The 16,094-nt window shown below is 39.9% G+C and overlaps 1 protein-coding gene across 2 annotated transcripts in view; it reads right to left on the minus strand.

Annotated features, from left to right (window-relative positions):
* Positions 1-2,876: 2,876 nt before the first annotated feature.
* Positions 2,877-16,094, minus strand: part of SYDE2 (synapse defective Rho GTPase homolog 2) — a 36,714-nt gene continuing 23,496 nt past the window's right edge. For both annotated transcript variants that reach the window (XM_062581630.1, XM_062581629.1), the window contains exons 5-7: positions 12,370-12,551; positions 10,458-10,689; positions 2,877-5,735 (exon numbers count right to left, since the gene is read on the minus strand). In XM_062581630.1, the coding sequence (XP_062437614.1) occupies positions 5,233-5,735; positions 10,458-10,689; positions 12,370-12,551 (917 nt within the window). In that variant the 3' untranslated portion in view covers positions 2,877-5,232. The remainder of the gene's footprint in view (positions 5,736-10,457; positions 10,690-12,369; positions 12,552-16,094) is intronic.

Genomic DNA, 16,094 nt, shown 5'->3' on the forward strand with positions numbered 1-16,094 from the left:
AAATGGAGCAAACATGTTTGAAAAATATTTTTCGTGTGTTAATTTGAAGTTTAAATATAATATTCCTTGCCTCTACATATTAAGCTATCTCTACGTTAAATCTAACAACCACATCCCTAATACCTGCAATATGGTGTTTGCGATCAGAGCTCAAACAAAAAGAAAACACAATTCTCCTGCTAAACCAATATTTAACAATCTGGTTAATATGGATATGTAAATATCCCCAAACAATTAATTAGAAGGCCAAGTTCTCAGTTATCAGGCCTGGATTTCATTAGAACAGCACATCACATCATCTTTCATGGATTTTTGAATAACAGGGCTGAGAACTACAAATGCATTGAAGTTAACTCCATGGTTGTGACTTACCAGGGAAGCCCCAGTCGCCTCCCTTCCTCGTAGCTCTGCAGCTACAACACGGAGGAGCAGCAGCACCACACTGCTGCGCTGCCCAGGCCACTGGGACCTGGCGGAGCCAGGCTGCCCACCTGGCCCCGGCGCTGGCTGGGACCAGCACCTTGCATCTGACCCTCCTGGAGCTTGGTTAATTCATTTATCCTCCAACGTTCCCAGACAGGAAAATTCCTAAACCTGCTGACCACAACACTGAGAGCACAGTTCCGACTTGGGAGCTGGGCAGAAGCAGCCCGTCTCCACTGTTCTGGAGGAAACAACATGCCTGAGAAGAGGAATTTTGTTAAACAAAGCATCACCGTGTTAACAGAAATACAGCCACCACAGATGCACTCTTCAGAACTTGGGTAAAAATTATTTCTGCCAGTTAAAAATCTTGCAGTGTTCTTAAAAAACACGTAGAGCCCCAGGGCCTGTGCTCAGCAGCAGCTCTGCAGCACAGCCGACAGTGGCTTTGGCTTTGCCAGCATCAGTGCCCTGGGCCGGATCGCAGCCCAGCAGCTCCCGCGCTCCCTGTCTACGCCCTGAAGCATTAGCTTGGCCACTGCCGTTTCAGTGGGGCTGGGAACCCGCCTAGAGACAAATGCACACTGCAAAATAAGCCCCGTTTGGCTGGCTGGAAGACAGGCAGATTTCAGCTGGATTTTCCTGACACAATGGGAAGCAGGAGGCAGTCGATCAGTCAGCCCAGCAGGGATGAGAAAAGCCTTGAATCCTGTGCTCAGCTGCCTGACCGTGAGCAAGACCTGATGTTTCTGCTGTGGATGGAGGTCCCCAGTAGCCTAAGCCAACCCAAGCTCATGCTACTGTTCCCTCTGCTCCACACCCCACTCAATTCCAACCTGTCTCCTGTGCTACCCTGTAATAAGCCAGTTTGGGAAGCTGAAAAACAAGAAGGGATACGATGCGAGCTGGATTAACAACCCAGCCCAGCTGGGCCCACTAGAGCCCAGGCACGCTGCTCTGGGAAACATCATTCCTCTGCGGAGTGGATCCTCACAGACCCACTGAGGCCAGGGTACTCAGAAGCAGTTTTGGGGCATTAGAAGCAGCACTGATGGCCAAACACAGTCACTAAGGTCCACTTAACTGCGACCACCTCTCCAGCAGCATCCAGTAACCGTGCTTGGGGGAACCATAAAAGGCACAAAGCAGGCACAGTATGCTATTCTCCTGTTAGGGCCTCTCAGCTCTCCCCAGTCACAGGCGCGAGGGTTTCCACGGCTGGCAACAGTTTTTGGACAGTCCTGTTTGAACAAACAGCGAAGGATTAAAGCTCCACGAATTGGCCTAACTCACTCCTGACCCCATTTACACTATGTTGGGACAATATGGACATTTTGAACTGTTTTGGAACAGTATCAAATTTATCCTGAATAAAGGAGAGCTGCATGAACCTATGGAGGCATTTCTTCTCTCCCATATAGACTACAAATTAGGAATCCTGGCTGCTGCCCAGCCCAGCATGTGTACATCGCTGGCCAGACCTAAAAATACCCCAAATGCCCATACTTAGGTAGAACAGATTGGTTGGTATGAGATTTTGGTGGAAGTCTTGGAGCTGCTTCTGTAAGAGCAGCTGCAGAAATTTACTTTACCTCGGAATATTGAGGCCACACCTGAAGGAAGTCTGCACACCGCAAGGACAGCAGCTCTCTGAACTAACCTGCATGCTCTACCTTCTATTTTTAACCCCTTCTAGTAGCAGAATATAAGCTACTCTTGAATGTCCAACTCAGTTACACTAAAAAGTCAACAACAAATATTAGTACAGTAACCAAAGTGTCTGGCCTTGCACACCGGGCTCAGGAGGAGCTCTGCCCTGTGAAGACCACATGGTCCAACCACACCTGCAAAGCCTATGCTGTCCTTTTGCATAAAAAATGCTCACTTCTATTTTGGTAGAAGCAGGCTATTCTTATCTCTGCCTTTAGTGTTTCTAGATTAGAGTAATTCCTCCAGTAATCCTCCTCCTTCAGAAACTGTTACAATCCTAACAAAGATGCAACTTGACCAGATGTTATTATGACCTATCTTATATGAAATATAGTAATGTAAGAAAAAAAAAGGTACAACATAAAATACTACTTGAGAAATGTCACATTCGAAGAGGACTCTCTAGGATACAAAATGTACTCTACAGGTTGCCACAACTAGCTTAACAGATAACATTTCATTTGAATAATGTGAATATTAAATTGGCTTTGCTTATACTATATTCTGATTTAACTCATTAGATTGACATTAATATAGTTTATCAGGTCATTGATTTCTCCTGTTGTAAGGTTAAAATTTACAATTGACAGAACAACATATTGCTGCACTGAGGCTTCCTGCAGAAAACCTTACATCAAAAAAAGCATAAAAAATTATTCAAAGGTGCTCATTTACATGATTTAGAATACTGCACACAATGAAAATTTCATACACTGTTTATCAAAGAACTTTAAATACAAACATCTTTTAACTAATTTTAATGAATTTACATGCTCAATACAGGAGACAGGCTATATACAAAAGCATGAGAATCTCTGCAATACGTGAAGAAATGCTGTCAAAACAGTGTTTGAATAGTTCCTTAAAATATTACTGCTTTTGAGTTAAAATTGAGTAGTTATATTTTAATTATGTAAGAGAAATAGTGGGTAAACCTAGACAAAACATCACACAAAACATCTTCTGAAAAATCAAACGTCTACAAAATTAATTCACACGTGCTGCCAATGCATATTGCCAGCTAAGACTGGCTTTAAATAATCACTAACTACGCTTAATCAAATTTTGTTCTTAATTCAAATTTTATTTAGAATTAAAATTTATAGTTTAAAAAGTATGCGCACTCTGTAGGTATAAAAGTTTAAAAAAATACATTGATTTACTAATAAATGCTTCAGGTTAAATTTACATTTTCATACATTATCATTATATTGCAATAATTGTTTTGCATCTTTTAACACTTATAAGAAATAAATTAATGAGATTGAATAAACCATTTGAAACCATGCTAAAATAATTCCTTAAAAATGAGTGATGGCATTTGTCATAGCAATTCTTAATCCCTTGCTACCGTAAACAAATAACTCTACAATTACGTAATATATTGAAGTATGGCATTAGCAAAAAAAAGCACTTACCCACATGGTAAATGGAAAGCCACGGTGGGATGTCAACACTGTACCAAAAAGGGGGGAGAAATTAAATTCTATCCTGCCAGCTGACACAGATTTGGTGTTTGAAGTCTCAAAACAAAATGACCATCTAGCCCTGACCCTCCCAAATCCCCTGTTCCTCACTGAGGGTGACCTGCAAAGGAAAAGCGATGAGTTTGTTTCTTTGTTACGAGTGACTATCAAAAATCTGTAAGCAACTTGGTATCTATTTTTGGTTAAACAAAGAATGTGTTTTGTTAACATGAAATGTTTAATTATTCATCATAAATGACTAAAGATAAAAGGTGATCTGAGAGTATGGCAATAGCTGAATCTAACCAAGTCACAGCAGGTTGCAATCCCACCCACAAGCCCCAGACTCTGTAAAAACTCAGATTTCCATTTTTCAGAGACTAATTTAACTAAAAGATTCAGAGGAAAAATAATTGCTTTTGTATAGGATCCGAGACCTTCATCTCCTCCAAAGAGAGCTTAAACACTTAACAACCAGCAGTCAACCAAAGTTACCTCAGCAAAACTACCTGAAACTGGAGAAAAAACAAGTATCAAAATATCAGGAATAAGGTAAGAGGTTACAAGGACAAAGCCAAAAGTCTTTAAAAAGTAAACACCTACCATGCCTTCCTTAGGTATCAAAAATCGTGGGAAAAAAAAACTTTAAAAATAATGAACAGTACCTTCATCTCCTTACTGTGCATATTTTGTTACCCCTTAAAGACAGCAGAACAATTCACTGCTAGTAATCCTGGAAAATTCTTAAAATTAATCTGTGTTTTTTGGGGGTTTTTTTAGTATAGTTAATAGTCAACACCTGTGAACTGATGCACCTGCAACACGCAAGGTCATTTACATTAATCATTCACCTTGCCTTCTCTCTGGACATATTTCTGTGTATAAATCAAATGCTATGTTACTGAAGTGGTAACTTAATCTTGGCATCGTTAAACATGTTTTCTTAGAAGCGGTACCCTTACGTAATTTTTATTCTTTTCCTTTGCAAAAGGTGGCTACAGAGACATGCACATTTATACATAAATATATACAAACAAGGTTAGAAAAATATTTAATTCTTGCTTGTTTAAATAATTACTGAAAAGTGTTAATACACGAATACATTAATATTTGTACAATTAAAACTTTATATATAAATATTTTTTTTATATATATATATATATATATATAAAGCATTTCTCATAGCAGCCATTGCATATATAGTAAAATGAGTCTATCTAAAGTTCATGCTGCAAATCTCAGGCCAAGCAGCGTTAATCCTCTTCTGAGGGGAGCATCTGTACCAGAATTAAAATCTCAGGAACAAGAAGTTCTATTATTATTGTTGTTGCTTTATCTTCTGTCAGATATTGCCCAAACTGCCTAAGTGCATAGTATTTTTAGGGAGAAAATGCCACCACTTTCTAGAATCACTTCGTTCTCTGTGTTTCTGTCTCAAACACCAGAAGGTCAGGCCAACGCATTCTTCTAATAAAAAAATGATGAAACATAATGGAATGTCTTAAAGTGGATTTGTTAATTCAAGGTGGGCCTTATGACAGTGTGTTCATGGAAACCAGCACTCCACACACCTTAATGGGGAGCCAGGTGAGGGCAGAGAAGTACTACGAGGAGGTATCACACAGAACAGGAGTCAGTAACTCATATTTAGTTTGTTTTTGTTGAGTTCCCTTTCCAGGTTTCCTATCAGAGTATCAATACTTTCCTGCAGGTCTTTGAGGTTCGCTCTGCGGTCCACTGCCGAATCGATCTCTTGCATTGTCAAATAGCTCTGAAACGTGTGTTCCTTGGGAATGGACTGCGGATGCTTTATCAGGCTATCCGACCCATCAACTTTGTTGCTATCATCCCCACTTTCTGTGTCTTCCGAAGGGACGTCATCATAGTCTGCTTCATTTGGGCTCTCTTTGGGGGTTAAGTAGTAGTTTTCCCCACAACTACTCCAGTCTCCCGCGTAGCGGTTACTTGAAGGGCTGTCTAGACCTGCTGGTCTTGGCCTAAGCACCCCAGACATTTCAGTACCACTTAGATTCAGCATCTGAGGTCTTTGCTTCTTAGGTCTCAGGTAATTCAGGGACGATGGGTGCTCTGAAAATGCATTCGGATGCATTGGGTCTTTGGCAGTTGAACGATGTACTAGAACAAAGAAGTTAAACCAGAGTCAGCTGAATTCGTATTGCAACAAGAAGCGAAACATGAAAGAACGCCCATTTTCTTCCCTCTACATTACGCCCTAGGAACATGCATGAATACATGCAAATTACAGCCAACACATTCCACTATTACGTTTTCTGCTATTGTTTGATATATTTAATTAGAAAAACTACTGTAAAAGCTCAGTTTTGAAGATTCATGCCAGATTCAAACTGCAACTGAGGAAAGTCCACCTAGAAGTAGAAGCTTCCAGAGCACTGATTAAACTCACTGCATGAGTTAATCACTATCTAGCTCTGGTTCAAAGAGAAGCAAACAGCTCAGCTCACACACCTCTTCCAGGCTAAAAGGAAAAACAGAAAGCAAGCACAGCATAAAGTGGTTAAAAACACTACAAAAAAACCAATGCTGAAAAACACCTAGAGAAGCTAAAGACACACCAGAGCTGAACTCTTGTGTTTCTCTTTTGTTCTAATGTTCTGCACTATTAATAGAAGCTCATTTGCATTAATTTTTCTAAGCAGCCACAACCCCGTGTCAAAAGTACACTCAAACAGGTTTGATGGTCATGTTACCTGAACGCATGATTATAGAGCATAAGTTACTAATAGTGTCCTCCACTGTTACCGGCTTCCTATGGTAAACAGTACAAATACTTTTACTGGTCTGTGCCTGTTGAATGTCCGAACTGCAAAACTTTCAGTTTTGAGCGGGCCATAACCTCTTGTAATTAGATACAGAGACTTTCTATTCCAGTTCACTGCTGGAAACATAGCATACATAAACACTTAGAGAGCAGAATGTCACTTTGCTGTTGTTGTTGTTAGATTCCTTGCATTTAAGCATAAAGCTTAATCCTGATATGCCAAATGCTTCTCTCTCTGGGTCCACATTACAGGTCTCCCCAGAGAATTTTAGTCTTTGTACTTTGCACAGTAACATGAAATAACTATCACTGTTTTTTTCCCCTTTCTTTTAAAATATAAAGAGGGCTTTCTGTTTGGACTATGTTCTATTAAGATGAAGGGCCATGGGTTAACAATATCTTGCCAGTATTACATGTTCTAACTGAACAAGGACCATTTGTTTTCAGCTGGAAAAACAAGGAAATTGAAGTATTGCACAACATGTTTATTATCAAGTTGTCTATAAATCTACAGGCAGATTAAATTTAAGAGACGAGCCTGTGATCTTTTCCGGTCCAATCCTTCTGTTTACATTATACAAGCGCTCACTTGTTTACACTTCTGCATTCACATTTTACTTCAATTTTACCACAATCTGTCTTGCACAGTTCTTGCAAGCCAAGGGATACTATTCAGCATTTCTTCCGGGGTGAATGAAAACTCCACCACTTACTTTTGCATCATTGACAACAAACGTAAACTCCTATGTATAAAGCTACATCTAGTTGCTTTTGTCTCTTACAGCAGTCATAGTAACTAACCCCAAACTTTTGTGATTAGCTTCTGTGTTGTATCTGCTGCCCAAACAGCTCCTGCTTTCCCTTCTTACAGCCACATTTCCCACCTCTCCTGCACTGGCTCTAGTGGTTGTGCAGCCGCCTGGTACAGCTGACTCCAGCGAGCGCCCTCAGCTCACTGATCTGACTGAAAACTGCTAGATAGCAGCTCTGGGGCTGCACCAGCTCTACAGCTGGTGAGGGAGGCAGCAAGAAACGTCCCAGCTTGCCTCAACTCAATCCCAAAGCTGCATCGTAAGTCAAATTAACTTTCCTCTTGCTCTTATTTTCAGAGTTTTGCCCACTGCGGTCGCGTCCTAGGGAGCCCCCGGTCAGGGCCAGCCCACACTCCTTACAGCCGGCAGGGTGCAATTGCGGCAGGAGGCGCTTCCAGGACACGGTCACTGCCGCATCAGTAGAGCGCGAACAAAATTAAAAAGCACCGCCATTTACGTTTTAACTTGCTCAGAGCTTTCTGATGGTGATGTCCTCTCAGCACTTGGGTCTGAATTTACAAGACTGGTGGAAAGTAACTCACTCAGCTGAGAATAGCAGCAGAGTAGCTAACGGCATCTATTTGGAAGCAAACTATCATAAATCAAACTTACAGAAAAAAATAGACAACACAGCTGAGACTATCCTTAGCCTTTTTTTTTTTTTTTTTCCTCCTCTCTACACTACATTAATTCTCTACATGGACTTTCTCGCCAAACTCACCTCTCCTGTTGTGAGGATACAGAGACAGAAGCAGGTGCTCGCAGCCAGCTGCTTGCGGCAGCGGCTCTAGGCCCTGCCGCAGCAACACCGCCTGATTCACAGCAGCTTGCTGCCAGTGATCTTTTTGGCAGGAGCAACAAGCCAAGCGATACTCTCAGGGTGGAAACTATTGCTTGCAACAGGAACGAAGAAGCAACCCGTGACAGCTGAAGTCACTGACTCATCCAGCACATTCTTGACACACAGTGCACCACCAGAAACCTTGGGCACTTAAATGACTTCAGTATATTATTCACAAACTTGTCAATTTTGTTGTGCTGTTTCAATGAGATTCAAGTGAATTTCTTCTGTATTTTCTTCACCTTTCTTAATGCTTTACATTTCTACCCAAGAAAGGGTTAAACCCACTCCAACAATTCTTTTATCTTAAAAAATAAAAACCATATTTTTTAGATATTTTTAAAAAATCCTTAGATTTAGAATAAGTCTATAGATACAGATTTAACCAGAATTAAGTAAATCTGAGATTATGTAAGGTGATCTGCCATAAAAAGCAGGCAGAAAGACAAAAAATACAGTGTAGATTTCAATCCTTTCTGTAATCACAACCCCTTCTAATAGTAATATTTATTGGGCATCTTGCATAGTTAGATTATAAAAAATACTATGCTGAAAACCACATGTTCACATGTCTAGCCTGCACTTTCATCTGCTACAGCTTAATCATTTATAGCTCATATCCAGGAAGTGACAACAGACCCAGGACCCCCCCCCCCCTTTTTTTTTTTTAATTTAATTTGCCAGAAATAATTCCTTGCCAATCCATGCTTATAAGTCAGGAGCCCTTCAGAATAATATGGCTCAAGTACAGCCTGGTTAGGAATGGGAATCTCTATGTTTGTGGCAGGAATATCTACTCTGCATTCACAAATGAATTAAAAATGCATTTTTGTATGCTATATGTTTAATAATTATCATTTACTTCTCTTTTCTAGTCTGGAATGTAAATGCCTAGGATCAAAAATCTCCCTCTCTCTCTGTTCTTTTTTAAAAAAAAAGGGGGGGCTCAAACAAATGTAAGTGCCTTTACCCAAATACTCCTTAAATGAGTTGTGAAATATTTTACGTACTGAGCATAGGGTGTCACAGAGTCCCTCTGACTGTCTCAAATGCAGTCACATTGTAAGTAATGCAGTATTGCCAAGTCTGGCCCTTCTTGGCCCTCCACATCTCCCAGGTACCCCCTATGTCTTGTAGGAAAAGCCAGCCTCCTGTTAAATTTTATTTTTATTCTATAAACAAATCCAATTGGATGTAACTCATTTGGATTAACTGTAATTTTGTTTCATGTTTCAACTGGTGCAGAAAATCAGCAGAGATGAATGTTACAAAACAAATTGGTTCTCCACACCATCATTAATCAGACCACTGTGAAAAGGAAGATATTACAACATGGAACAATGGATCCATCTTCTGTATGATTAGGTAACTTTCAACATTTACTCGGCCAAAGAATATCTCAAAACAGTAATAACAGCTTTGAATCTAATATTGTTTCACTGTATTATCCTCAAACTCTCCATATTACTACTGAAAAGCAGCAATATCTTAGCCTGTCTTGTGAATTCATGCATGGCTTGTGTAAGAGGACACCACAGTTCAATACTTAATTCCCAAGCAGAGGAAGAAATGTAGAGAAACTCACCCTGGGCTGAAATCCAAGGCTCACTGATGTCACTATGAATATTTCCACTGACTTATGCCTCTCTGAATACCAAGGGAAATACGAACACTGGAGAATTATTTCCCATTCAAAAACGAAACCTTAACAAAAATAGTTACCTTCACTTCTACTTTGGTCACTGAGAGAATCAGAATTTCACCTCCTTTCTTACTGTGGACTGATTCCAAATTGTGCAAGAGCACATGAACTACTCAGGTTAAGAAGTAGGAGCTAAAAGCTACTTTTTTTCTTAAGTACTTTTTATGCAGAGCTCTGGACAAATGACTTGAAGTTGCACAGCTTCTTGCGTAAGAATGTCATCAACTCTACCAAATTACAAATGCAAAAATAAGAAAAACACCTTGCGCCTCTCAGGCACCAAACTAATGAATCCCACACTGTCTCTGGAATCGTCAAAGCAGGAAAGCAGCTTTAAAACAAACGAACAAAAAACCAAACCCTGACTCTAATTAATATGTGGAAATACTGTCTATGGGTTTGTCTTCTCTGGTTGCTTTACTTGCATAAAGCACTTTCATGGCTTTTTATATTATATATTCAAACTCTGTCATTTGGTAAGGAAGTAATTAACACTGCAAAATTCCCATTAAACAAAATGGCAGAATACAAAAAGAAATTATATAATCATCACGTTTTCTTTACATTAAGAAGTTATATTACCTCATATTTTAAGAATCCTGATACTACTCAGTTATCCTGTGAATTAGTCTACATTGTCACACACACAAAAACACACAGCAATAGTTTGATACTTAGCTTGATCAGATTCATGAAACATTACCTGGCCATAGCTGGAGTAAGTAATGAAGAACTTCTATGTGCTTTTTGAAGTCCAGAGCACTAGCAAGTTCTTCCGAGTCTGTGAAGACTCTGTTACTATGACTGCTGGTCTCCTGCCTCTGGCTCAGTAAAACAGGACCAAAACATACAGCTAAATTCTGGCATGTCATCTTATTTATTTCGTGGTAGGAAGCCACCAACTTCAGGTGATCCAATAGCATCTTCAGGGTAGCCTACAAGAAAAAAATACATTTGAGGAAGCAAGATATTAGACTAATTCAGTGTTATCATCCTAATGTCTTTGTCTAGAGGGACAAGATTAAGGTTGCTAGTATTATAGCTAAGGTTTTTCTACCAACACCCATCAATGCAACATCTAAGTCCTGAATAAAAAAATGGACTAGACTCCATCACAGTACCAACTAGTTAAGACAGACTGTCTAATAAAACTTAGCTTGTCTCTTACCTGATCTCAGTTTTATGTGGATGAGTTTTCTTTCAGTGGAGAGGGGACATCAGGGAAAGGAGAGAAGCTGCAGAGGCAGCACAGAAGATCCATTTACATTAAGAAATAAAGAAACCCTCAATATGACTTCAGCACTAGAACAAACCTCCAGAAGTCAGTTTAGCTTTATCAAAAGTGACTTCTAGCTAGTTGTCTGGTCACCCAGTCTGCTGTAAGTGGAAATGATTTACATGAACTTTAAAAAAATAGTGTAATTTTTGCAGAGATAATTTGTGAAGGTACGTTCTATTTTAATTAATACAGAAATAAAAGTTATATTTTATGTATGTATATATTATGTTGCCTTTACTCTTGGCTGTATAGCACAAAAATATCTGTACTTCGGGAAGAGAAATTACATGAAGGGTATGATATTATTCATCATTAATACAAATACCAAAAAGTAAAGCAAATTCTTGATTTACTCATCCTTCAGTATATCCCATCCTTTACATTTCTAGGAATATTTACAGTAGGTCTTAAATGAGGAAATCCCTATCAAGTGAAAGTTTGAGTGTTTGCCCCAAATTTACAAGCTGTCCTAAATCAGAGGGTACTAAGAAGAAATACACCACCTCAGACAACCCAGCAAATCCTGCTCAATGAACCTGTTGCACCCAGAGCACTATAAAGTGAGATGTTAGAAGAACTGAGAAAAGCGATATCTCATGATATTTGTTATAAATATAAAAGAAATGACTTCTATCACCGCTTAAGTTCAACTTCATCCAATGGAAGGTGAGCATTCATTCCACAGTGCACACACTTTTTTTTCTTAGCATGTCCATGGAGGACTTTGCATACTTGCAAACATGCAAGCCAAAAGACAATAAATCCCCAAACCAGCATTATGCGTCTGGTACGCAACAGTTTTTAATAATGGCTCTGCATGCAAAACTTATACAGAACGCATCTCAAGCTACTGCGCAGTCTTCTCACTCTCTCCTTCACAGTAAAACTGGTTAACTGTGGTTTTCTCTGTAGTTGGATTTGGCAACTATCTAACAGTCCACAGCATTATTACATTGCATAATATGGGAAGCTAAGAGTTTATTGTACATATTTAGGAAAAGGAATGCATTTCCTCATTTAGTCTTGGCATAAAGAACAAAGAGCTCCACAGAAATGTAGCATGACCCTGCACGGGAATCATCTGTGATCTAACATTTTAAAAAATGGCATTCACAGTTTTTCATTCAGTTTATAGAGACAATATAAAAATCTATAATACAGAGCCTGAGATTATTAAGAGCATGGAAGTACTTTCAGCTAAAGAGGCAGGGCATCAAAAATCCATATAGATCTTTAAGTCAAAATGTGTATGTCTGTTTTCTATGTCCAGTGTAAAAGTGTTTCTTTATTTTCTGAAGTTCGTTATTTATCACTTGAATGTGCTAATACTGCTCACCTTCTCAACATCTGGCAGGCAATCCAGGAGGGCTGCTGTGAGCTCAGAATCACTTGGGTCATTTTCACAACCACTTGCTGTCATTTTCAAGGGATTTTTCAGCATTGCATCCAGCACTGCTTCATACAGCTGTTTGGTTATCAGGGGAGAGGGCAGCTCTCTCAGATAATCCTTTAGGACACCTTCACAAAAGACACAAAATAGTTAACTTTAAACAAGCTGCAGACTTACTTTTCAGAATTGTCTGGGAGTAATAAGGCACAAACTTCATTCATCTCACCAGATGAATCACCCACGTAAGCTACAAACCTCTCACTTGGGAGTGAGGGATGGGAAAACAACCTTAAGGATACAGTAAAGCATTGAGAGATTATCATAAAGTAACCTAAAAGCTGTGAGGTCCCACTGCAATGCCCTCACAAAGCCAAAAAGCAGCAGCAGGTCTGCCTTCCAGCTGCATCCTGCAGCACTGTGAGCCTCAGCAGCTCCTCTAAGATCACACATAAAGAAAGGCTCATGGTGACTAAGGTGCTTTCCAGAGAAGATGGGTGCATGTAGGGGCTGCTGCACATGTGGAGGTAGATAAGCCTGCTTGTCATTCTCTCCAGGCAGGTGGGAGAGCATTTCTCCAGATCTTCCTCCTGACTGGGGCAAGAGAAAGGCAAAACAGGGCTCTTGGCAGTCCACCTATTGTCCAAGGAAAGGAGCTGGTATGAACACCAAAGCCTCAAGCCTGACAACACATCCTGCTTTTGATATGCCTGGCAATTAATTGCTTTCTGTTTATTTTTAATTATAAAACTATGTGCAAATGTCTCAGTGCTGGTGTTACACACTGTGAACCACACAGGGTTTTCTCATCTAACAAAGCAGAAACCAAACATCTTCCTTGAGAAGGGAAACACCAACTCACCCCTGCCTCACATTTCTCTTTCCCCTCCCAGATACACCACTTACATCTGCTGTGGGAGCCATAAAACAGAGCTGCAGCTACAGGACACGTTGGCTAAAGCAGCCATTCACTAGCAAGCCGCTCCACGTAGCTTCATCCTGGGCAGAAGAGCCTTCAGGTGTGGGAGAACCAGAGCCATGTTGTTCCTACCATCTACAGCTAAGTGATTTGAGACATGCATGGTGGGGATCTGTCTGCAGGAACAGACTTATTTCTGCAGGGAAATATGCTCCCTGGAAAAAGTGACTTGTGCAGAGTCATTGCCAGTCTCAGCACTGAACTCTTCCCACCTGCAAAAAAGTACTGCACTGTGCTAAAAGTCCCAAGAAGTGCTAGGGCAGAGGCCATTTCTATGGGATGCAACAGCCGGGCAAGCACTTCACTACACCTACGCTCCTAATGCAGACATAAACCAACAAGAAGCAACCGAGTTGAGTGTTTGCATTCTCCACAAACCGGTTTTAAAGGCTGGCTGATACTTCGAGTGGGGATTGTAACAATAATAAAAATAATAAAAAACCTACAGGACCTCTAATAGGAGCCCCTTGGAAAGAATACAAACGTAACTCTATCCAAGGCAAGATATCCAGTAAAACTAACAAAAATCATTGAAGAATTTTTCTCCGCCTCCCAGCAGCTTTTCTTTCCCTTTTAAACAATCAAGACAATGCACTCTGTACCACAAACAGCTAATCATTTCAGCTATACCACAGCTAAATTTAAATACTTGGTTAAGAAGAAACAGTGGATTACAAAAGCCCTTAGAAATCCCTGTCCTCAGGCACCCATCCTCTGATAATGGAAAGTTGAAAAGGGGGAAGATGGAGATTTTTTGGTATGCTCTCCACATAGCCTTGTAAAATTCCAAATCACGGCAAATACCATCGATTTCGTCTTATTTAAGAAAACGACACTTGTTGTTGGCTCAGTCTTTATGACCCAGCTGTAAACTGAACTGCATCAGCAATGAGCTTTGTTACGAGGTCACTTCTAAAAAGCACGCGTTTTCCCCTTCATAGCCATGTTCACGTGTTCATATTTGTAAAAAAGGGTGACACAACTGTGTCAAGTGCAGACAGTCAAGTAATATTCCAAGAACAGTGCAGGATCACCCTCTGGAGCAGCCAGACAATCTCTCCCCGCAGTTTAAGGAAAAAGGGCAGCAAAACAAAAAATATAACTTTGCAGATCACCATACAGCACGTAACAATGCGCGCTGTGTTTAAAATGGGAACGTTCCATCAGGAACATGAAAAATGAGAACACCATCTGTATATTTTTCTGAAAACACACATTTTCTCCTTGCTCCCCTCCCCCTTGTGTGTGTATATATATATATATATATATATATATATATATATATATATATATATAAGTATATATATATACACTTTTATCAGGGCTTGTTTCTCTTTCAAAAAAGCACAGCTGAAAGTCTGAAATCAGAATTAGCTTGCAGCAGGAAATGAGGATAAGGTCGTGTCTTAATCATATCAAGTTTATACTGTTGCAACACTTGCAATCAGCTATCAATAACTGCTTAGAAGGACTCCATGTAATACCATCCACAGGCACAGGACTTCTCCCTGCCAAAGGGCTCTCTCCTGTTTAACCTGGTGTAACAGGAGAGTTCAGGAGCCCTTTGACCTTTCTAAAGCCTTTTGCTATTCACTCTAAATTACCCCTGCAAGAGGCTGCAGTTACTTTTTTTCTAATGAAACTATGCTTCTCCCTCCACCTCACTATCACAGTCTCCTTGGCACAACCGCTCACCACACAGAACAAATTTGGACAGCAAGCAAAAATTCACTTCACTTCATTAATTGTTCATTTTTCTGACCCAATGAACCTTTAAGAGCATTACATGCTTTATTCAGAGATATGAATTCACATGGATGAGAACAGATGTGATGCAACAACATTACTGCTGGTTAGCTCCTAAAACTGGCAGCACATGTTATTTTGATGCACAAGCACACTCAATTGTGTGTAAGTCTGTGCAAGTCCCAAGAAATTTCTCAGTGAAGAATCACTAAATGTTCATTCTTTAGTCTTAGGAAAGCTGTCAAAACAAATCTTTAGAAAAAAGCAGAGCTATTCAAATTTCAAAAACGACACAATAAGGTACTTCTCTTCAAAGCACTGAAGATTTATGCTGAGGATTCATATTTTATGGAACATGTGTTTTGGCTTATAGAAGTATGAATCATGTGCATCTGCCCTAGCATTGCAAACACAGCAGTAAAATATTAGGGAAAACATTCTGCATCTACCAAACATACATGAAATAGATTCTTTGGGCGCTTTTACTCTCGGTACTAAGCACAGTGGATATCTCAGGTCTGTGGGCACAACTTGCTGCTTGCCTTTACATTGAGATCGCACTATTTACAATTAATCAGAGAACTCATTATATTTCAGTATGTGGAAGTTATTGGTGCAAACAGAGTTTCCCCCCTGCTCCCTCTGACATACACGACACCATTTGGATTAAGTCTTGCAACGTGGTATTCAAACACAGGGGCTAGTGGAAGTTACACAGCAGAGCTGCAGTGGTAGTAGAGGAAACATATGCACTTTTAAATGTGTTCCTTAAAATAACGTTTCCCTCTAAGTAAGTAAACTCTTGCAATTTAACATACAAAAGCATATCCAGTAGTCTTTACATCAGACATGACAGCTGTATGCTTTTGACCCTTATAAAACAATCTGGTTGCAAAAAATTGTACGGCACCAATACAAACCAAAAAGGGACTAAGAGTCCAGGAGATCT

This window comes from Rhea pennata, chromosome 8 (assembly GCF_028389875.1).
Source record: "Rhea pennata isolate bPtePen1 chromosome 8, bPtePen1.pri, whole genome shotgun sequence".
Lineage (NCBI taxonomy): Eukaryota > Metazoa > Chordata > Aves > Rheiformes > Rheidae > Rhea > Rhea pennata.